Source organism: Somniosus microcephalus, chromosome 1, assembly GCF_052327205.1.
Source record: "Somniosus microcephalus isolate GS21.2 chromosome 1, FLI_Smic_1.0, whole genome shotgun sequence".
In the NCBI taxonomy this organism is placed as follows: Eukaryota; Metazoa; Chordata; class Chondrichthyes; order Squaliformes; family Somniosidae; genus Somniosus; species Somniosus microcephalus.
Window position 1 is genome coordinate 326,389,837 of NC_140987.1, and position 23,299 is coordinate 326,413,135.

General features: G+C 46.1%; 1 protein-coding gene across 5 annotated transcripts in view; it reads right to left on the minus strand.

Moving 5' to 3' along the window:
• Positions 1–23,299, minus strand: part of LOC147124895 (kelch-like protein 13) — a 458,191-nt gene that overhangs the window by 160,876 nt on the left and 274,016 nt on the right. For all 5 annotated transcript variants that reach the window (XM_085994366.1, XM_085994347.1, XM_085994356.1 and 2 more), the window contains one exon: positions 20,940–21,081. In XM_085994366.1, coding sequence (XP_085850492.1) covers positions 20,940–21,081 — 142 coding nt within the window. The remainder of the gene's footprint in view (positions 1–20,939; positions 21,082–23,299) is intronic.

Genomic DNA, 23,299 nt, shown 5'->3' on the forward strand with positions numbered 1-23,299 from the left:
GAGTAGTGTGCGCAGTTTTGGTCGCCTTATCTGAGGAAGGATGTTCTTGCCATGGAAGGAGTTCAGCGAAGATTCACCAGGCTGATACCTGGGATGGCAGGAATGACGTATGAGGAGAGATTGGGTCGATTGGGCTTGTACTCGCTGGAGTTTAGAAGAATGAGAGGTGATCTCATTGAAACTTATAAAATTCTGACAGGACTGGACAGACTAGATGCAGGAAGGATGTTCCCGATGGTCGGGGAGTCCAGAACCAGGGGACACAGTCCAAGGATAAAGGGTAGGCCATTTAGGACAGAAATGAGGAGGAATTTCTTCACCCAGAGAGTGGTGAACCTGTGGAGCTCTCTACCACAGAAGGCGGTGGAGGCCAGTTCATTAAATATATTCAAGAAGGAGTTGGATATATTTCTTACGGCTAAAGGGATCAAGGGGTATGGGGAGAAAGCAGGGACCGGGTACTGAATTTGGATGATCAGCCATGATTGCATTGAATGGCGTAGCAGGCTTGAGGGGCCGAATGGCCTACTCCTGCTCCTATCTTCTATGTTTCTATGTTTGCTGAGGTCCCCAACATCATAGATGTCAATGTCCAGCCAACTGCATTTATCCCAAGGGACATTAAAAAGCAGCTGAGTACATTGGACACAGCAAAGTCTACGGAATTTGACAACATCCTGAATATACTGAAGACCTGCACAACTAACCATCCCCCCCCAACCCCACGCTACTCCAGTGCAGCTATGATATTGGTATCTGCCTGGTCATGTGGAAAAATTGCCTAGGTGTGTCCTATCCATAAAGAGCCAGGCAAATCTAATCTGGCCAATTACCACCCTATCAACCTCCTCCCAATCATCAGCAAAGTGATGGAGGCAGTCACCAACAGTGCCATCAAGCAACACCTATTCACTAACAATCTGCTCACTTAAGCTCAGTGCAGGTTCCACCAGAGCCACTCATCACTGCCTTGATCCAGACATGGACTCATGAGCTGAAGGCCAGGGCAGAGAGGAGAGTCATTTCCCTCATCTTCAAAACAGCATTCAACCAAGTATGGCACCAAGAAGCCCTAGCAAAATTGAAATCAATGCGGCAGATCGGGGGTGGCAAGGGGAAAACCCTCCGGTGGCTGCAATCATACTGGACACACAGGAAGCTGGTTGTGATTTTCTGAAGCCAATCAGCGCAGGCCAAGGACATGGCTGTAGCAGTTCCATCAATGACCTTGCCTCCATGCACGGCAGCAACTCACCGTAGCTCACTTCGACAGCACTTCCTAGCCCCCAAACACACTGTCACGTTCAAGTTCCCCTTCAAGTCACATACTGCCCTGAGTTGGACACACACCGCCCTGAGTTGGACACACACCGTTCCTTCTAACACCATCGTGGGAAGAGCATCAGCATAAGCACTGCAGCGGTTCAAGGAGAAGGCTCACTACCACGTTCTCAGGGCAACTTGCCAGCCAGCATTGCCCACATCCTGAGAACAATTAAAAAACATTTCCATCCAGTTTTTTGTCTTGCATGTATTGACAGTGGAGTACTGAATTCAATGCTGCTGTCGCACACAGTAGATTAAATGCTGTAACCTTCCTACTTGCAATGTTAAAACTGCAATCTTAACGTAATGAGTTTTAATGCAACATCAAAATGAACAATTTTTAAACAAAAAAGTAAAAATGTCCAGGTTCATTCTTAATGAACAAACATTGTTTTAGTTCTCTAGGCGAGGAACTCCAAAAAAAATCAATTTTATTTCTCTATGCTTTCAAAGCCATCAATAAAATATATTGTTCTCATTCTGACGGCCATAATCTTTCATCTTAAATTGTAAAATGGGTATGAAAACCAGTTGTATGTTTTAAGCAAGCAGGCATAAAATTAATTTTTTTTTTTGCATTACTGGGCTTCAAAGTGATACAACACCCCACCGCCTCCCCGCCTCATGACACCTCCTGCAGCAGGAATATATCAAGTTCATAATCTGTAGCGAGGTACTAAAATGCACAAGAAAGGCTCGAGAACAAATTTCATATTACGGGAGTGGAGTGTATTAGAGGGACATAGAAGGGGCTAATTTGTTGCCTTTAAGGTGAAGGTGATGGAGGCTGCTGAGGAGAAAAGGAAGAGTTTACATCAGAACATAAGAAATAGGAGCAGGAGTAGGCCAATCGGCCCCTCGAGCCTGCTCCGCCATTCAATAAGATCATGGCTGATCTGATCCTAACCGCCAATCTACTATCACAGAACCATCTCCTGAATCTAACAGAATTAGACACACGAAATAGGAGCAGGATCAGGCTACACGGCCCCTGGGCCCCGCTCCGCTACCCACAGGGCCATGTCCGATCCGAACCTAGACTCATGTCCAAATTCCTGTCCGCTCCCTGTAACCCTTAATTCCCTTTACTTCTAGGAAACTGTCTATTCTGTTTTAAATTTATGTAATGATGTAGCTTCTACAGCTTTTTGGGGCAGCATATTCCATGGACCTACCACCCTCTGAGTGAAGTAGTTCCTCCTCATCTCAGTTTTGAAAGAGCAGCCCCTTATTCTAAGACTATGCCCCCTAGTTCTAGTTTCACCCATCATCGGGAACATCTTCCCCGCATCCACCCGATCCAACCCCTTCACAATCTTATATGTTTCAATAAGATCGCCTCTCATTCTTCTGAACTCCAATGAGTAGAGTCCCAATCTACTCAACCTCTCCTCATATGTCCATCCCCTCATCCCCGGGATTAACCGAGTGAACCTTCTTTGTACTGACTCGAGAGCAAGTATGTCCTTTCTTAAGTATGGACACCAAAACTGTACGCAGTATTCCAGGTGCGGTCTCATCAATACCTTGTACAACTGAAGCAATACCTCCCTATTTTTATATTCTATCCCCCTAGCAATGAAAGCCAACATTCCATTGGCCTTCTTAATCACTTGCTGCACCTGCATACTAACCTTCTGAGTTTCGTGCACCAGGACCCCCAGATCCCTTTGTACTTCAGTACTTTCCAGTTTCTTGCCATTAAGATAATAACTTGCTCTACGATTTTTCCTGCCAAAGTGCATAACCTCACACTTTCCAGTATTGTATTCCATCTGCCAAATCTCTGCCCACTTACTTAGCCTGTCTATGTCCCCAATGTGGTAAACCACTGTTAACTCTGTACAAGTCCGGGCATGTCTCCACCCCTGGCTCCACCCCTAAGCCCGAGTATAACGGTGACTCACCACCCTTCCCCCAGGAGCTCTTAGGATGGATCCACTAGCAGAGGCATGCTCCAGTTCTTAGTCAATAAAAGCCTACTTCGTATAAGTTCAACTCGTAGTCTTGGGTGTTGTTGATAGTGCATCAATTTTATTGACTAATTTTCGACATGGAGCAAATCTTGAAGCCGGAACGTTTAGACCTGGATCCTCAAGCAGCAGATGCAGCCAATAACTTTGAACACTGGCTGAGCTGTTTCGAAGCCTTCCTGGAGGCCTCCAGCACTACCGTCACTACAGATGAAGCGAAACGGCTGGTCTTGAACTCACGGGTGAGCCACCGAGTCTACTCGATTATCCGAGACGCCACAACTTATGCGGCCGCCATCGCGACGCTAAAGAAACAATACGTGAGGACTGTTAACGAGGTCTACGCCAGACACCTCCTGGCTACCCGAAAACAGCGCCCCGGGGAATCGGGCGCCGAATATTTACTGGCACTGAGAGTCCTCGGCCGGGACTGTAATTGCAAAGCGGTGACGGCCAAGGAATGCACGGAAGACCTGATCCGAGACGCCTACGTAGCCGGCATCAGGTCCAACTATACTCGGCAGAGGCTGCTGGAACAGAGGGGGCTCGACCTGCAGAAGACAGTGGCCCTCGCTAACTCGTTAGACGTGGCCCTCCAGAACATGGAAACCTACCCCCCTGACCGGATGGCCACGTGGATGCCACGGGAGCAGCCATCTTGGGATCCGGTAAGGCCACAAGCCGCCAGCAGCCCAACTACAGCTACAATGACCAGAGGCCAGAAATGCTACTTCTGCGGCCAGGCCAAGCACCCCAGACAGCAATGCCCAGCAAAGGACGCGACCTGCTCCAAATGCGGCAAGAAAGGCCACTACGTGAGAGTGTGCAGGGCGAAATCGACCCCCAATTCCAGCAGCGCCGCGTGTGAACCGTACAGGCCGCCATTTTGGACCCCACCAACCACGTGTGAGCCGTGCGGGCCGCCATTTTGGACCCCACCAGCCGAGGGGGATCCTCCATCTTGGACACCATTTCGGGACCAGGCCCCCGGCGCGGGCGAATACTACAGCGACCCACCGACCTCGACGATGGCCTCCATCACCCTGGACCAATCTAGGCCCCATCAACTAGTCAGGTCCATGATGAACGTAAAGGTAAATGGCCATGCCACAAATTGCCTTTTCGACTGCGGAAGCACGGAGAGCTTCATCCACCCCGACACGGTGCGACGCTACTCCCTATTGGTTATGCGCACACGCCACCAGGTCTTTATGGCCTCAAAGTCCCATACGGCGGACGTCGGCGGCTACTGTGTAGTGACTCTGACAGTGAACGGCGTGGAGTACAGAGTGTTAAAATTCCTCGTCCTGCCACAGCTCTGCGCTCCCGTACTGCTAGGATTAGACTTCCAGTGCCATCTGGAGAGCGTCACGATGGCATATGGCGGGCCCCTGCCCCCACTTAGTCTGCAGCCGGCAGAATTTAAACACGGCGCCGCGCAAAGTATGCAGCCTGTCCACCCTGAAGGTCAAACCCCCCCGCCGTTGTTCGCTAACCTCGCCAAAGGCTGCAAGCCAATTGCTACTAAAAGCAGGCGGTACAGTGCCAGGGATAGGAGCTTTATTAAATCAGAAGTACAAAGACTCCTGAGGGAAGGGATTATCGAGGGCAGCACCAGCCCATGGCGAGCCCAAGTGGCGGTAGTAAAGACCGGCGAAAAACAGCGCCTGGTTATTGATTACAGCCAGACGATCAATCAATACACGCAATTAGACGCATACCCACTTCCCCGCATATCTGACATGGTCAACCAGATAGCACAATACCGGGTATTCTCGACGATTGATCTGAAGTCGGCATATCACCAGCTCCCCATCAGGCCTGAGGACCGCCAGTACACGGCCTTCGAGGCTGACGGTCGCCTCTACCACTTCCTCCGAGCCCCCTTCGGCGTCACCAACGGGGTCTCGGTCTTCCAAAGGGAGATGGACCGGATGGTTGACCAGAACGCGCTGCAGGCCACCTTCCCCTATCTAGACAACGTCACCATCTGCAGCCATGACCGGCAGGACCACGACGCCAACCTAGAAAAATTCCTCCGTACAGCCCAACGGCTGAATCTGACATTCAACAGAGAAAAACGTATGTTCCACACCGCGCGCCTCGCTATTCTTGGCTGCGTGGTGGAAAACGGAGTCATCGGCCCCGGCCCCGACCGACTGCGCCCCCTCCTGGAACTACCCCCCCCCCCACTGCCTAAAAGCCCTGAAGAGATGCCTAGGGTTCTTCTCTTACTACGCCCAGTGGGTGCCCAACTATGCGGACAAAGCCCGGCCCCTCATCAAGTCAACCTCCTTCCCCCTGACGGCAGAGGCCCGTGCGGCCTTCACCCTCATAAAAGAGGACATTGCGAAGGCCACAATGCACGCAGTGGCTGAGTCCATCCCTTTCCAGTGGAGAGCGATGCATCCGACTTCGCCCTAGCCGCAACCCTTAACCAGGCGGGGAGACCCGTGGCCTTCTTTTCACGGACCCTCCAGGGCCCCGAAATTCGACACTCCTCAGTCGAGAAGGAGGCCCAGGCGATAGTGGAGGCTGTACGGCACTGGAGGCATTACTTGGCCGGTAAACGTTTCACCCTGCTCACTGACCAACGGTCAGTAGCATTTATGTTTAACAACAGACAAAGGGGGAAAATCAAAAATGATAAGATATTGCGGTGGAGGATCGAGTTATCCACCTACAACTACGATATCTTATACCGGCCCGGGAAACTTAATGAGCCCCCAGACGCCCTATCCCGTGGGACATGTGCCAACGCACAATGCGATAGGCTACGGACCCTCCACAATGATCTCTGCCACCCGGGGGTCACCAGGTTCTTCCACTTTATTAAAGCTCGCAACCTGCCATCCCTACCCCGAGAGGACGACACGCCAGTGCTCCGTCCCACGCGAGAAGCGGCCGCGGGCAAAGAACCGCCGCAACCGGCACCACGAAGATAATTACGGCAAACAAGACCCCCGGAGAGACTTTCGTATATGAACTTTTGAAACGCTTCACCCCGCCGGACTCTTTTTTAAACGAGGGGTGAATGCGGTAAACCACTGTTAACCCTGTACATGTCTGTGTGGTAAACCACTGTTAACTCTGTACAAGTCCGGGCATGTCTCCACCCCTAAGCCCGAGTATAAAGGTGACTCACCACCCTTCCCCCGGGAGCTCTTAGGTGGATCCACCAGCAGAGGCATGCTCCAGTTCTTAGTCAATAAAAGCCTACTTCGTATAAGTTCAACTCGTAGTCTTTGGTGTTGTTGATAGTGCATCAACCTTGCAGGTTTTTTATGTCCTCCTCACTCACTACTTTCCCTCCCATCTTAGTATCTGTTGAGTCTGTGTGTCCCAGTTATGCTTATTATAAATCACTGGACACAGACAACAAGAATAACTTTAACAGGTCTTTACTATTCGGAGGTCAGGGCTGAACTGCCCAGCAAATCACTACACAACGTTTATATACCGGTGTGGTCACCACCGGTATTACAGTATACAGCAGCCAAGAGAAAGTAGTACATCTCTTAAGGTAGTTCTCTGAAGGTGGAACAGGTTACATACACCACAATCCTCCCTTTTTAGCTTAACAGTTATATCCCCATTTAACATAACATAATAACATATACATACAACTTCATGCAAAACAGTTCAAAGATTCAGTCTCTGAGGAGGCCTCCTGATCCGAGTTGGATAACGCCTTTCAGGGGTCTCTGATTCTCGTTGTTGGGGTGACTCATCTAGTTGGTCTCTTATGGATTGGACATCATCATCAGGTACATTCACTTCTGAGGTAGATGCTTCAGGTTCACTAACTTCTTCCACGGTTGTCTCTGCCGTAACCATGGGTTCGACCCTTGTTCTCGATTTTACCAGTTGGTCAGCATGACGTCGTATTACATTTTCACCAATATCTACCGTGTACATCAGGGGTCCTTGTCTGGCCCGAATTGTTCCAGATTGCCATTTCTCATTTTTATAGTCCCGGGCTAACACTGGTTGTCCTATTTCGAAACTCCGAGTGGTCTTGTTATTTATATGCTGGAACTGTTTGTTTTCAACTTCCCTCCACACATTTGGTTTTAACAAGTCCAACCTGGACCGCAACCTCCTGTTATAGAACATCATGGCAGGACTTTGGTTTGTCACTGCATGAGTGGCGTTTCGATATGCCAGTAGGAAATTGTCCACCTTGTGTTGTAGTGGAATCTGATCTTCGCTCATGGCCTTTATTGCTTTTTTGAACGTTTGTACAAATCTCTCGGCCAACCCGTTTGTAGCCGGATGATATGGGGCAGAGGTATAATGTTTCACCCAATTCTTCATGAATTTCTGGAATTCTTCTGACACGAACTGCGGTCCGTTGTCTGAACATATTTGTTCTGGCAATCCATTTCTTGCAAATATCGTTCTTAGCACCGCGATCGTCTTTTCCGAGGTAGTGGTAGTCATCTTAATCACTTCTGGCCATTTAGAATGTGCGTCCACCGCAATTAAAAACATGGAGTCCATGAATGGACCAGCAAAGTCAATATGTACACGTTGCCATGGGGTTGAAGGCCATTCCCATGGACGCAGCGGTGCAATCGGAGGTGCATTTTGAACTTTTTGGCACCCTGAGCAGCTTTTCGTCAGATCCTCTATCTGTTGGTCGATACCCGGCCACCACACATAAGCCTTAGCAAGGCTTTTCATCTTGACTCCCCCCAGATGACCTTCATGCAGTTCCTTTAGAACTCTCTCTCTTAACTTAGGAGGAATAATCACCCTTGCTCCATACATCAATGTTCCTCGACAGACGGACAGCTGTTCTCGTCTTGCTGAGAATGCCGGTAACAGTGGATCACCATGTGCTGGCCATCCCTTCACTGTCAATTCGTAGACCCGGGACAGTGTCAGGTCGTTCCTGGTTTCTCTTTCAATACTTGCATTGGTGACTGGTAAACATTCGATGATGGTCGAGTGAAATAACTCAACAGGGTCAACCGTCGGTGCCTCCTCCGCTGTAGGTAGTGGCAGGCGCGACAGCCCATCAGCATTACCATGCTGCTTTGTACCTTTGAATTCAATCTGATATTGATGTGCCCCTAGGAAAAGGGACCATCTTTGGAGCCTCTGTGCTGTCATCACCGAAACACCCTTCTTAGGGTTAAAAATGGATACCAACGGCTGGTGGTCTGTCAGTAGCGTAAACTTTTGGCCCTGCAGGTAATGATTAAACTTCTTTACTCCCCACACAAGGCTGAGAGCCTATCTATCTGAGCATAGTTGCGCTCAGCGGAGGTCAATGATCTGGATGCGAACGCGACTGGCCTCTCCAAGCCATTTGGCAACTTGTGAGAGAGTACTGCCCCAATACCATATGGAGAAGCATCACAAGCCAAACGAATAGGCAGCGTTGGGTTGAAGTGAGCCAACACTTCCTCGGAGGTGATCAATGCCTTGCTTTTGCGAAAGGCCCTCTTACAGTCCTCGCTCCACTTCCATGGTACTCCCTTCTGCAAAAGAGCGTTCAGCGGGTGCAGCACCGTGGATAAATTTGGCAGAAACTTATGGTAATAGTTAATCAACCCTAGGAACGGCCTCAACTGGGATACATTATCCGGAGCGGGAGCCTTCACAACAGCTTCGATCTTGTCAGGAGACTTATGAAGCCCCTCCTGGTCAATGACATGACCACAGTACGAGATCCGCTTCTGAAAGAACTCACATTTCTGGCGATTAACTCAAAGTCCATATTCTTTCAATCTGGTGAGCACCAGTTCCAAATTTGCAAGATGTTCCTCATCATCATCTCCTGTAATCAGAATATCGTCCAGGTAACATTGTGTGCCTGGAATTCCCTGTAATACCTGCTCCATGGCCCTCTGCCAAATTGCTGGAGCCAATGCCACTCCAAAAACCAGTCTATTATACCGATACAAGCCTCTATGCGTGTTGATCGTGAGATACTGGCGTGACTCTTCCTCAACTTCCATCTGTAAGTACGCCTGCGCCAGGTCTATCTTGGTGAAGTGTTTCCCTCCAGACAACGAAGCGAAGATATCCTCAATCCGCGGAAGCGGATATTGCACCGTGTGAAGCACCGGATTAACAGTGATCTTGAAATCTCCACAGATGCGAACCTTCCCCGGTTCCCCCGGCTTGTTGCTCGATGAACGCTTCATGACGGGAACAATGGGCGTGGCCCACTCACTCCAGTCCACCTTAGACAGTACTCCTGAACGTTCTAGCCCTTCCAGCTCAGCTTCCACAGCAGGTCGTAACGCATAAGGTACCGGTCTGGCTTTGAAAAATTTCGGGTTTGCATGTTCTTCAACCTTGATGGTTGCCGTAATTCCTCTCAGTGTTACCAGTCCCTGTTGGAACACCTCTTTAGCATCGTCCAATATTGTGGACAATCGTTTAGGTTTGACATCTTTTTTACCGGAATCTACCGTTAGTGCTTTTAAGGAATGCCAGTCCATATTTATTCTCCTGATCCACTCCCGTCCCAGTAGTGGTGGACCTCCCTCGGGTAGCACATAAGTCCATTCCTCGGCTTTCTTTGCCCTTGTGGACCACCTTTACCTTTATCTTTCCGATGGGGTATACTCTTTGCCCAGTGTATGTTTTCAATACAATCTCCGTATCCCGTAGGGGAATATGTGGGAGTAACCTTTTGTAATCTTGCTTATTCATGACCGTCAATGCCGATCCAGTGTCCAATTCCATCTTCACTTGGACTCCTGCTATCTGAAGTGTGACCCAGATTGTTTGGAGGTCTGCTTCATTACCCACATTGTGTACTCTTAGACAACCCAGTTCCTTACTGCTGGAGTCTGAATCTGACTTCTGTTCATCCGAACTGTTCTCTGTCACCTTGTGTACCTTTCTGCACTTTTCCTGCGGTGACTTTTTGTTGCTGGTCTTCTTTCCTGACCGGCATACTTTAGCTATGTGACCAAGCCTGCCACATTTTCTGCATTCCTGATTTTTGAACCAGCACTGGTTCTGATCGTGCGTTCTTTCCACAACGATAACACTTTACTGCACCCAAGGCCATTTGATTGGTGCTGAGTTCCGATGACCTTAGCTGCATTTCCGCAGTGCCTCTCGCTGCGGCTTCGTGCGATGCTGCAATAGTGACAGCTTTATCAAGCGTAAGATCATTCTCCTCTAGCAGTCGCTTTTGTGTTCCTTCTTTTAACAATCCACACACAAATTTATCTCAGCGCATCTGCTAGTCCTGTTCCAAACTGACAGTACTTTGATAGCTTACGCAGTTCAATTAAGAATTCAGCGTTGCTTTCTTCTTTCAGCTGCGTTCTTCTGTAAAATTTAAATCGTTCCGCTATCAGCAGCGGCGTGGGGTTTAAATGATTTTTCAGGACAGTAACAATATTCGCGAAAGTCTGATCCGCTGGTTTATCTGGTGATACAAGGTGCTTCAATAGCCCGTACGTCTTCGCACCCATTGAGTTTAATAAGGTTAGTGCTTTCTTATCATCTGGTACCTCATTTGCTTTACAATAAACTTCCATGCGTTCTACATACGTGGCCCAATCTTCGACATCGCCATCAAAAGCATTGATGTTACCATGTTTAGGCATCCTTGCAAGTTTCTTTAAATTTTCTTTTTCCCAAAATGGCAGCTTCCCGCGCTTGTCTTCTTCCCTCGCCTACTAAAATGGCGGCTTCCCGCGCTTGGCGGTTTTTTTCCCGCGCTCGTCTTCTTCCCCCGCCGACTACAATGGCGGCTTCCCGCGCTTGCCTTCTTCCCCCGCTGGCTGCAATGGCGATTGCCGTGCTGCTGCCGTTCTCGCCTCCCCAGCGGTTCTCAATTCCCCAACGCTGCTTTTTTGCTCCCCCGCGGTTCCCGTGGGCATTCACGCTTCCCCTGCTGTTGCGCCTCTCAGCCCCGCTTGCAGGCCGGTCCTTTACACCGGCTGCGGTTGAGTTCTCCGCGGTTCTCGTGGCCTTAACGCTGCCCCAGTCGCTGCGCCTCTCGGCCCCGATTGCAGCCCGGCCCTTTTCACCGGCCGCGGTCGAGTTCTCCGCCTTTTTCCTCCGTTTTCCCTCCCCTACTCCACAGGCAACGCGGCCGACTTTCTGCTCGTGTCGCTGATCGGCTTACCCACCACCGTGGTAGAAGGGATGATCACTGCCTGTCGCTGATGGAGGGCTTCGTGGTCAGAATTTTTCTTTTTAACCCGGGTTCTCGATGCCTCCCGTGCGATGTGGTGCTCAGCAGGATGATGAGGGCGGATGCCTCTTCTCGACGCCCGTTCTGAGGACGAAGCTGCCTTGGATGTAAAACTGCCGCAGGGTAAGATCAGACTCGTCGCCACTGTTAAGTCTGTGTGTCCCAGTTATACTTATTATAAATCACTGGACACAGACAACAAGAATAACTTTAACAGGTCTTTACTATTCGGAGGTCACGGCTGAACTGCCCAGCAAATCACTACACAACGTTTATATACCGGTGTGGTCACCACCAGTATTACAGTATACAGCAGCCAAGAGAAAGTAGTACATCTCTTAAGGTAGTTCTCTGAAGGTGGAACAGGTTACATACTCCACAGTAGCATCTGCAAACTTTGATATGTTACACTCGGTCCCCTCCTCCAAATCGTTATAGATTGTAAAGGGTTGGGGACCCAGCACTGACCCCTGCGGAACACCACTAGTTACTGATTGCCAGTCTGAGAATGAACCATTTATCCCAACTCTCTGCCTTCTGTTAGATAGCCAATCCTCTATCCATGCCAGAATATTACCCCCAATCCCGTGATTTTTTATCTTAAGCAATAATTTTGTGTGGCACCTTGTCAAATGCCTTTTGGAAGTCTAAATACACTACGTCCACTGGTTCCCCTTTATCCACCCTATATGTTACTTCCTCAAAGAACTCCAGCAAATTTGTCAAACATGACTTCCCCTTCATAAAACCATGCTGACTTTGTCCTATTAAATTATGATTGTCCAAATGTCCTGTTACTGTCTCCTTAATAACGGACTCCAAAATTTTACCTACCACAAATGTTAGGCTAACCGGTCGAAAGTTTCCAGCCTTCTGTCTACTGCCCTTTTTAAATAAGGGTGTTACATTAGCAGTTTTCCAGTCTGCCGGGACCTTTGCTGAGTCCAGGGAGTTTTGGAAAATTATTACCAATGCATCCACAATCCCTACCGCCACTTCCCTCAGGACCCTAGGATGTAAGCCATTAGGTCCAGGTGATTTATCCGCCTTGAGTCCCATTATTTTACCGAGTACCACTTCCTTAGTGATTTTGATCGTGTTTAGCTCCTCCCCCCTTATAGCCCCCTGTTTGTCCAGTGTTGGGATATTCTTAGTGTCCTCTACTGTAAAGACTGATACAAAATATTCATTCAGTGTTTTTGCCATCTCCATATTTCCCACCATTAATATCCCAGTCTCATCCTCTAAGGGACCAACATTTACTTTAGCCACCCTTTTTCTTTTTATATAACTATAAAAACTCTATCTGTTTTTATATTTTTTGCTAATTTACTTTCATAATCTATCTTCCCTTTCTTAATCAATCTTTTTGTTATTTTTTGCTGTCTTTTAAAGTTTTCCCAATTCTCTATCCTCCCACTAGATTTGGCTACTTTATATGCCCTTGTTTTTAGTCGAATACTATCCTTAATTTCTTGACTTAGCCACGGATGGCTGTCTTTTCTTTTACACCCTTTTCTTCTCAGTGGAATATATATTTTTTGGAAGTTGTAAAATAACTCCTTAAATGTACACCACTGATCATGTATCGTCTTACCCTTTAATCTATTTTCCCAATCCACTCTACTCAATTCCACTCTCATACCTTCATAGTCTCCTTTATTCAAGCTTAGCACGCTTGTTTGAGATCCAACCTTCTCACCCTCTAATTGAATATGGAATTCAACCATGTTATGGTCACTCATTCCAAGGGGATCCTTTACTAGGACATTTTTAATTAATCCTGTCTCGTTACACAGGACCAGATCTGAGGTTGCTTGCCCCCTGGTCGGTTCAGTTACATACTGCTCAAGAAACCCATCCCTAATACACTCAATGAACTCATCCTCAAGGCAGCCCTGCCCAATTTGATTTGTCCAATTAATATGATAGTTAAAATCCCCCATAATTATAGATGTTCCCTTATTACAAGCCTCAACTATTTCCTGATTGATACTCCGTCCAACAGGGTTGCAACTGTTCAGAGGCCTATAGACTACGCCCAATAGTGTTTTTTCCCCTTATTATTCCTTACCTCCACCCAAACTGTTTCATTATCCTGATCTTTTGACCCAATATAATTTCTCTGTATTAGTGATTCCTTCCTTTATTAACATAGCCACCCTTCCTTCCTGCCTGTCCTTCCTGATCGTTAAATAACCTGGTATGTTTAATTCCCAGGCATTGTCACCCTGCAGCCATGTTTCTGTAATGGCCACAAGATCATACCCATATGTAGTTATTTGTGCCATTAACTCGTCTATTTTGTTACGAATGCTACGTGCATTCAGATAGAGAACTTTCAAAGATGTTTTGTGACACTTAGTTCCTGCTTTTGCCCTTTTTATTACTTTACCTTTTACTCCATACCTTCTGCCCCTTCCTGACACGCTCTGGTTTTTAATTTCCCCACTGCTACCTAAGTCTATGACCTTCTCTGTTGTCATTTTTATTATTTGCTCTCTAGGAACCTCCCCCCCACTAGTTAGTTTAAAGCCCTCTCTACAGCCCTAGTTATATGATCCGCCATGCCTCTAGTCCCAGCACTGGCCAAGTGAAGCCCGTCCCAACGGAACAGCTCCCTCCTGCCCCAGTACTGGTGCCAGTGTCCCAGGAAGCAAAACCCATTTCTCCCACACCAGTCTTTGAGCCACGCATTTAACTCTCTAATTTTATTTGTCCTAGCCAAATTCGCTCGTGGCTCAGGTAATAATCCAGAGATTATTACCCTGGAGGTTCTGTTTTTTAATTTGACCCCTAGCTGCTCATACTCCTTTAACAGAACCGGCTTCCTAGTCCTATCTACGTCGTTTGTACCAACATGGACCACGAGTATAAAAAGACCAGTCCTGGTGCGAGCAAGCACTGAGTGCGAGTCATCAAAGAGTGCCCTGAGTTTGGGTAAGTGAGAGTTCTTTAATTGTTATTTCTCTTTAAATCATTTTGATAAGATTACTTAAGCAGTTTAAGTAAAGGGGAAAAGTTAAATATTTGGGATTCTGTTGGTTTAAGAAGAGTAAAACAAGGTTACACTGCAGTAGGAGTAAACTGGCACAGCAGGCACTGGAAACCAGTTTTCTAACCAATCAGCAGGGGTGACTCATTTGGCTGTAAACAAAAACAGTATAAAAAGACCAGTCCTAGTGCGAGCAAGCACTGAGTGCGAGTCATCAAAGAGTGCTCCGAGTTTGGGTAAGTGTGAGTTAGGCTAAGTGGGGTGTTGGGTGCTCTTTTCAAACTTTAACTCTGTGGGTTGTAGTTAATAAGGCCTTTCTGGTGCAGAGTGACTGTTGGTAAACCATTTAACTGGTGTAACTAGAGGGATTGATTTAATTTAAATCCAATTAATTAAAGGGGATACTAGCATCTAAAATCAGGCAGAGGGTGTCCATAACTAACAATAAAAATTTTAATTAATTACATAGAATGGAGCAGGTGATGTGTTACTGTTGCGAGATGTGGGAGCCGGTGAACCCCATTGAGGCTCACGGTGATTACCTCTGTGACAAGTGTCTGCTGCTACAGGAACTCCAGCTCCATGTTGATGAGCTGGAGTCTGAGCTTCAGACACTGCGACACATCAGGGAGGGGGAGAAGTACCTGGACTCTGTATCAGGAGGTGGTCACACCTATGAAGTTAATTAATTCAGATGTAGCCCATCGTCAGGGACAGGACGGTGTGACTACGAGTGAGGCAGGTACGGAGATCCAGGAGGTAGAGCTGGAGGAGCCACAGCCCTTGCTCTTGTCCAACAGGTTCGAGGTTCTTACTCCCTGTGGGGACAGGAGCAGGGACTGCAGGGAGGATGAGCAACCTGGCCATAGCACCGTGGAATGGGGGGCCATTCAAGAGGGGGGAGTAAATAGAAATGTTGTAGTGGTAGGGGATAGTGTAGTGGTAGGGGATAGTATTATTAGGGGGATAGATAGAGTTCTCTGCAGCCGAGAGCGAGAGTCCCGAAGGCTGTGTTGCCTACCCGGTGCCAGGGTTACGGACATCTCCTCTGGGCTGGAAAGAAACTTGCAGTGGGAGGGGGTGGATCCAGTTTGGCGCAAATGAGATCAGAGCCCAGGACTGACAAAAGGACAACAAATACATTTCTCACAATTTGTGTTATGAAACATAGAAGATAGAAGCAGGAGTAGGCCATTCGGCCCCTCGAGCCTGTTCCGCCATTTAATCAGATCATGGCTGATCATCCACATTCAGTACCCCGTTCCTGCTTTCTCCCCATATCCCTTGATCCCTTTAGCCTTAAGAAATATATCTAACTCCTTCTTGAATATATTTAATAAGTTGGCCTCAACTGTCTTCTGTGGTAGAGAATTCCACAGGTTCACCACTCTCTGGGTGAAGAAATTCCTCCTCATCTCAGTCCTAAATGGCTTATCCCTTATCCTTAGACTGCGACCCCTGGTTCTGGACTCCCCCGCCATTGGGAACATCCTTCCTGCATCTAGTCTGTCTAGTCCGGTTAGAATTTTATAAGTTTCAATGAGATCCCCTCTCATTCTACTAAACTCTAGCGAATATAAGCCGAATCGACTCGATCTCTCTTCATACGTCATTCCTGCCATCCCAGGTATCAGTCTGGTGAATCTTCACTGCACTCCCTCCATGGCAAGAACATCCTTCCTCAGATAAGGCGACCAAAACTGCACACAATACTCAAGGTGTGGTCTCACCAAGGCCCTGTACAACTGCAGCAAGACATCCTTGCTCCTGTACTCGAATCCTCTCGCTATGAAGGCCAACATACCATTTGCCTTCTTAACCACCTGCTGCACCTGCATGCTTACCTTTAGCAACTGGTGCACAAGGACACCCAAGTCTCATTGCACTTCCCCTTCTCCCAATCTATTGCCATTCCGATAATAATCTGTCTTCCTGTTTTTGCCACCAAAGTGGATAACTTCGCATTTATCCACATTATACTGCATCTGCCCAATCACCCAACCTGTCCAAATCATACTGGAGTTTCTCTGCATCCACGCCCACCCAGCTTTGTGTCGTCTGCAAACTTGGAGACATTACATCTAGTTCCCTCATCTAGATCATTAATATATATTGTGAATAGCTGGGGTCCTAGCACCGATCCCTACGGTACCCCACTAGTCACTGCCTTCCTGTCTGCCAACCAGTTTTCTATCCAAGTCAGTACCTTACCCCCAATCCCATGTGCTTTAACTTTGCACGCCAATCTGCGGGGCCTTATCGAAAGCCTTCTGAAAGTCCAGTAACACCAGATCCACTGGTTCTCCCTTATCTATTCTACCAGTTACATCCTCAAAAAATTCCAGTAAATTAGTCAAGCATGATTTACCTTTTCTAAATCCATGTTGACTTTGTCCGATCCTGGCACTGTTTTCCAAGTGCTCTGCTATTACATCTTTTATAATGGACTAGCATTTTCCCCACTACCGATGTCAGGCTTACCGGTCTATAATTCCCCGTTTTCTCTCTCCCACCTTTTTTAAATAGTGGGGTTACATTAGCTACCCTCCAATCAATGGGAAGTATTCCAGAGTCTATAGAATTTTGGAAGATGACCAGCAATGCATCTACTATTTCTAGGGCCACTTCCTTAAGTACCCTAGGATGTAGATTATCAGGCCTTGGGGATTTATCGGCCTTCAATCCAGTCAATTTCCCAAACACCATTTCCCTACAAATACCGATTTCATTCAATTCCTCCCTCTCATTAGACCCTATGTTCCCTGACATCTCTGGGAGGTTATTTGTGTCCTCCTTTGTGAAGACAGAACCAAAGTATGTATTTAATTGGTCTGCCATTTCTTTGTTCCCCATTATAAATTCCCCCGATTCTGACTGCCACCATATGGCTAAATGTCATCCTAAAGTACACTGCTAGATTGCTACATTCATACTAAAATTAATAGTTTCTTTATAAACAGCATGATTACACAGAAGCATAGATTTACGTGGAATTTTACAGCACAGAAAAAAGCCATTCGCCCCAACAGGTCTGTGCCGGTGTTTATGCTCCACATGAGCCTCCTTCTAACCTTACTTCATCTCATCCTATCAACATATACCTATATAAGCATTTCTCCCTCATGTACTTATCTAGCTTCCTCTTAAATGCATCTATGCTATTCATCCCAACCAATCCATGTCATAGAGTCATAACGGCACAGAAGGAGGCCATTCGGCCCATTGAGTCCGTGCCGGCTCCCTGCAGAGCGATCCAGTCAGTCCCATTCCCACGCTCTATCCCCGTAGCCCTGCAAGTTTATTTCCCTCAAGTGCCTATCCAGTCTCCCCTTGAAAACATTGAGTGTCTCCACTTCCACCACGTCCGTCGGCAGCGAATTCCAGGTCATCATCACTCGCTGTGTAAAAAAGTTTTTCCTCACATCTGCCCTGTATCTCCTAATCCTTGTGCCATCAACTAGTGCGAACAGCCTCTCCCCGTCTAGCCTATCCAAACCCGTCATAATCTTGTACACCTCTATCAAATCACCCCTCAACCTCTTTTGCTCTAATGAAAACAAATCCAGCTGCTCCAACCTGTCCTTGTAGCTAAGATCCCCCATTGTTCCTAAAGTGTGACCAGAACTGGACGCAATACTCCAGTTGTGGCCTAACCAGCGCTTTATAAAGGTTCAGTATAACTTCTCTACTTTTGTACTCAATACCACTATTTATGAAGCCCAAGATCCCATATGCTTTGTTAACCACTCTCTCAATATGTCCTGCCACCTTAAGGGACTTCCGCACATTAACTCCCAGGTCCCTCTGTCCCTGCACACTCTTTAAAACGGTGCCATTAAGTGTATATTGCCTCTCCCTGTTCCTTCTGCCAAAATGCACCACTTCTCTGGATTAAATTCCATCTGCCAGTTGTCTGCCCATTCTGCTGGCCGTCTATGTCCTGTTGCAGTCGATTGATGTCATCACTGTTTGCCACACCCCCAAGTTTGGTGTCATCGGCATGTACATGTAGTCGTGAATTCCAGACATGTATATGTAGTAGTGAATTCCAGATTCTCACCACTCTCAGAAGTAGACATACACAGCAAGCTACTGACGGTATAAATACTTCAAACACAAAAAAGGTAGAATCAGTGAATAAATATTTTTGTTAGAACATAGTTCTTCAATGGTCCAATTAAGATTTTTGTAGGAATCCATCTTTTGTACACTTCCTGAAGTGATGTTTTTGTGTGTATGTATGTATGTGTGGGGCGATATCCAGGCCACTGTATGGAATTCAAGTTTTAGTTTCAGAAGCAACACCACAGTGAAGATATTGAGAAAAGCTGGCAGTGTATATCTCAGCCTTTGAATAAAAAGCAGCCAATCAATCAAGTTCAAAGACACAGTAGTGTACCCTGTGCATAGAAATTAAGGACTGCTGGCTGATGCCTAACCTAGGCCCAGCATATCTATTAATGTTTGGATCAGGTATAATTTAGATTAGCACCCACCAACAAAAGCTTTTGCAGTCTAGATCACTCGCAGGTCTAAAAACCAGCTTGTGTTCTCACAGAAACTGGACTCTGGGCTCCATCTTATACTTCAGTAAGGAATAGCAGCTTTCAACTCTGCTGCTCTAAAACGCATTTACCCTGTATATCTAAGATCATAGCTCAAAAATAAAGTACAAAAACATTTCCCTGTTTGATGTGGCTTTGCTCTTGCCACGGCTTGTATGATTTCACCACAGGCTTCAGAACAAAGGTCAGTACGGATGAAATGCAAGAGTGGATGGTTAGTGCTTGGGATTTAGAAAGCCTGAAATCTACTACATGCACATGAATTGGACCAAGAATGCTGCTGACTCGTCAATAAAATCAACAGAAGATCTTTTGAGGAGGATTATATATAGTAGCTGTCTGCTAAACACCAAGTTGCTCCATTCAGACAGTGATCAAGATAAGTTCCTTTGCTGAGGTCTTGGCGAGATATGTGCCATTTAACTATTCATTACCGACTCTGGACATGAGTCTTATTGCTGCATCGTACCTCTTGTTTTTGTAATTTACTGCAACGGTATTCTTTTCTAACATAGTGTTCATGCCATATACCAGTAAGGAATCTTTTGGCAGTACAACGTTCATTGTACTGGAAAAGTATTGCTGAGGGTTTGATGATGGGGGGGGGTGGGGGGGGAGAAAAAGGGAAGTGAATCACTCTGGCTATTCTTCAAAAAATATGGTGTTTGCCGTATGATTTTTGTACAAAGTGACCACTGTAACTCCTACCCCCAATATTGCTGTGCTGTACACTGCGTTCAAAAGAGAGCTGTGGATTAAATATGGCAAATTACAGTAGGCCGACTCAAAGTTAAATACAAGATTTGTTTTTTTTACCACATTTGCACCAGTTATACTTTAACAGTGAAAAATCCACGACAATGTACAAACTACTGTATGTTGAAAAAGAATGCCAAATGAATCCATTGTCGAGGCTGCACGTGCACCTTTTTAAACATGGCTGCCCAGTCGCACAAGTGGTTCTTGTAATTAAGGTGCCCCAAAATTGAACTTGCTATAAAAGCACAGCAACAGTACACTGTAAATGCATCTGTTTGGATCCACTACAGCCAAAGCAAAAGAGATACTTCTCTCCACATTCACAAAGATTTGATCCTGTTGTGGTCTGACACAGGGATTGCGTTTGGAATATGATTTCCAAGACAGTGTGATCCTGATCCTAACCTGGATTGCCTGAAGCAGTTTTACAATTTGTGGCAATGATGCTGTCCACAACCTGCAAATTCGCTTTCTGATAAAAAGCATTTGGCACATGTACAGGTGGCTGTGTCAATGATGGCACTATCTTGCGGTATTATTTATGACTTTTAATAAAAGCAACAAAACACTGGGAGAGCAGAGACATTCATTTCTTTCCCCCTAAATTAAAGGTATTCCCTTAAGTGCTTAGTCACCCCACAGTTGTAATTCGCATTTATTAAAATGCCCACAAAGCATTACGGGGCACAAATCAATATGAAGAAACAGGTTTGCGGTCGCACGTCACCCTGACCTCCCAAGAAACACAAAGGCCAATCAACATGGCCCAGCAACTTGAGTAGAGTCTAAACTGGCTGTACTCTAGCTCATACTGCAGCGGAAACAGCAAACGACAGCATTAACAGCACTTGAGAGATTCAAGACTGACTAGAGTATTCACATGAGCCTTAGTCTGAAAAAAGAACTTTATTAAAAATGGCGACACATTAAATAATTAAAAGTGGGATTTTTGGAATGATCAGGCGTGGACACTTCTGGAACATTTGCACACTCTATGCTGGCCATGATCTGGTTAAGCAGAGGTTGTGGTATCTATTTACAAGCAGATGAGCAGTGATTTAGAAGATCTGCATCTGGAAGGCTAGCAAATACAAAATAGCAACCATTAGGCTGCCATTGGTGCGAACTATGAGCAAACGGCATACCTGTAACACTGCAGAACTATGGGTGTTGCTAGTGAAGAAGCGAGTGTTGCCCGTCTTTGAAGACTGCAAATGGGTTGTCACACCCATGTCGCCACTTGCCAAGGACACTTTCAGATGAGGATCTTCCTCTTCAACCAACGATCTGCAGAAATTGTAAAGGAGGAATTAATGTATTTTCGAGACTGAATGAAAGCAGTGCTGTACACCAGACTAAATTTAGCAAGCAGTAAAGCAGCCTGGCATACTATCCTTTTAACAGCTCAGCACTTTCGCATTATTCCATGATGCAGCTCCACAAAGGTTATTACATTTTAATTGTAAATCTTAACATAAATATAAAGCGTACGTTAAACAAAAGTCACTTCAAATTATTATTGTGCGCTAGCTGGAGCATCTGAGTTGCGAGAATACAAGGCAAGAAAAACTGATTGGTACCAAAGTATTTTATGTAATCAAGAAAAGAAAACTGCTGAATGTATAGAATCTACTTAAACTGAAAGGGACTGTGAAAAGGAGAGAAAAATATATTTAGAAAATCCATTGCATTTGATCACTGGAAGCTCCCTGTGCTTCCCTCTGAGAAACTGTAAATTCAAGGATGTCTAAACTACAGCTCAAGGTCTGCTTGTTATCTGATCAACAAAGCCCTGAAATAAATATGTGCAGTTGTATTTCCTGTTTCAAGTTCGTGGGCCACGAGGTTTGAAAAGCATCATTCTTGGGGCTGCTGTCTTTTTGATGGCCAAATCTAAAATCAGAACACCAAGGTCTTGGAACTTGAGATATATGAAAACTAACAAGGACAGAGGTTTAAGCTTAATGCTCCGGAATTTGCGGTGGATAATAACGGCGAACTAACAGTGTTCGCCTATTACCCCTTTGAAACTGACCGCAACTTCAGGATTTAGCGCATGCGGATCAAAATGTGGAAATCCTGAAGTTGCGATCAGTCATTCACTGTTTCGACGTTGGCAGCGCGATGGCACCCCATCCCACCCCTCCCCGGCCATAGCAGACAATCGGTGTAATCAGTGAAACTGACGAAAACTTGGGTGGTAATATTGCTGTAAAATACCCCATTAAATGTTAGGCCTTGTTGGATTAGATGTAACTGGGGTTTTAACAGCGTATTGACTGCTAAACAAATGTTATGGCCCTGAAAAATGAATTTTAATTTTGTGGTGTGTCAAATTTCTCCATTGTGATAAAATTACAATTTTTAAGAAACCTAAAATTTTTTTTTTACATTTTTAAAAAAGTTTGTTCATGATATTTCAGGTTCTACCTGATCTTCATGTGAGAGCCCCCAATCATCGTTTTGCTTTCTGTAACATTTTTTAAAAGTCCAAATAAAAGCTTCTTCATTTCCTGGTTCCCTGTCTGTGAGAATTCTGCAATGTGATTGGCTGTTTAGGCAACTTGTTGACGTCACAGCTAGGGGATCCCCACTACACGGCACTGAAATCACTTGCGCGTCGTAAAAGGCAAACTTCTCGCCACAGAGATCTCTGTGGGCAGCTTTCTTCGGGGCCAGCGTTGAACGCCTTTGCTTCGCCGCTGGCCACAAATTCTGGGCCCATATGTGCCTTGCAAGGCTCCACTGCATGCCGCTTAACAGCCTACAAAAACAAAAAGCTTGGACACTCCTGCTTAAGGTGGTACAATATTATTTAAAAAGTTAGAATTACCATTCCCTGACTTGTGGAAAAGCTGCACAGAGGCCAAAAGAAAATAAACCAGATTCACCCCAGAAAAGATGAGTAACGGAAGAAAGTGCTTGAATTTATACAGCTCCTTTCATACCCGCTGGACGTCCCAAACAACTTTACAGCCAATGAAGCACTTTTGAAGGGTATATCACTGTTGTAATGTAGATAAACTCGACAGCCAATTTGCGTACAGCAAAGTCCCACAAACAGCAAGTGAGATAAATGACCAGTTAATCTGTTTTGCTGGTGTTCATAGAATGACACAGCACTGGAGGAGGTCATTTGGCCCATCGAGCCTGTGCCGGCTCTTTGGTAGAGCTATCCAATTAGTCCCACTCCCCTGCTCTTTTCTTATAGCCCTGCAAATGTTTCTCCAATTCCCCTTTGAAAGTTACTACTGAATCTGCTTCCACCACCCTATCAGGCAGACCATTCCAGGTCACAATAATTTGCCACGTTAAAAAAAAAGTCTCTGCATCTCTGGCTCTTTTGCCAATCACCTTAAATCTGTGTCCTCTGGTTACCGATCCTTCTGCCACTGGAAAGAGTTTCTCCTTATTTACTCATCAAAGCCGATCATGATTTTGAACATCTATATCAAATCTGCTCTTAACCTTCTCTGCTCTTAAGGAGAACAACCCCAGCTTCTCT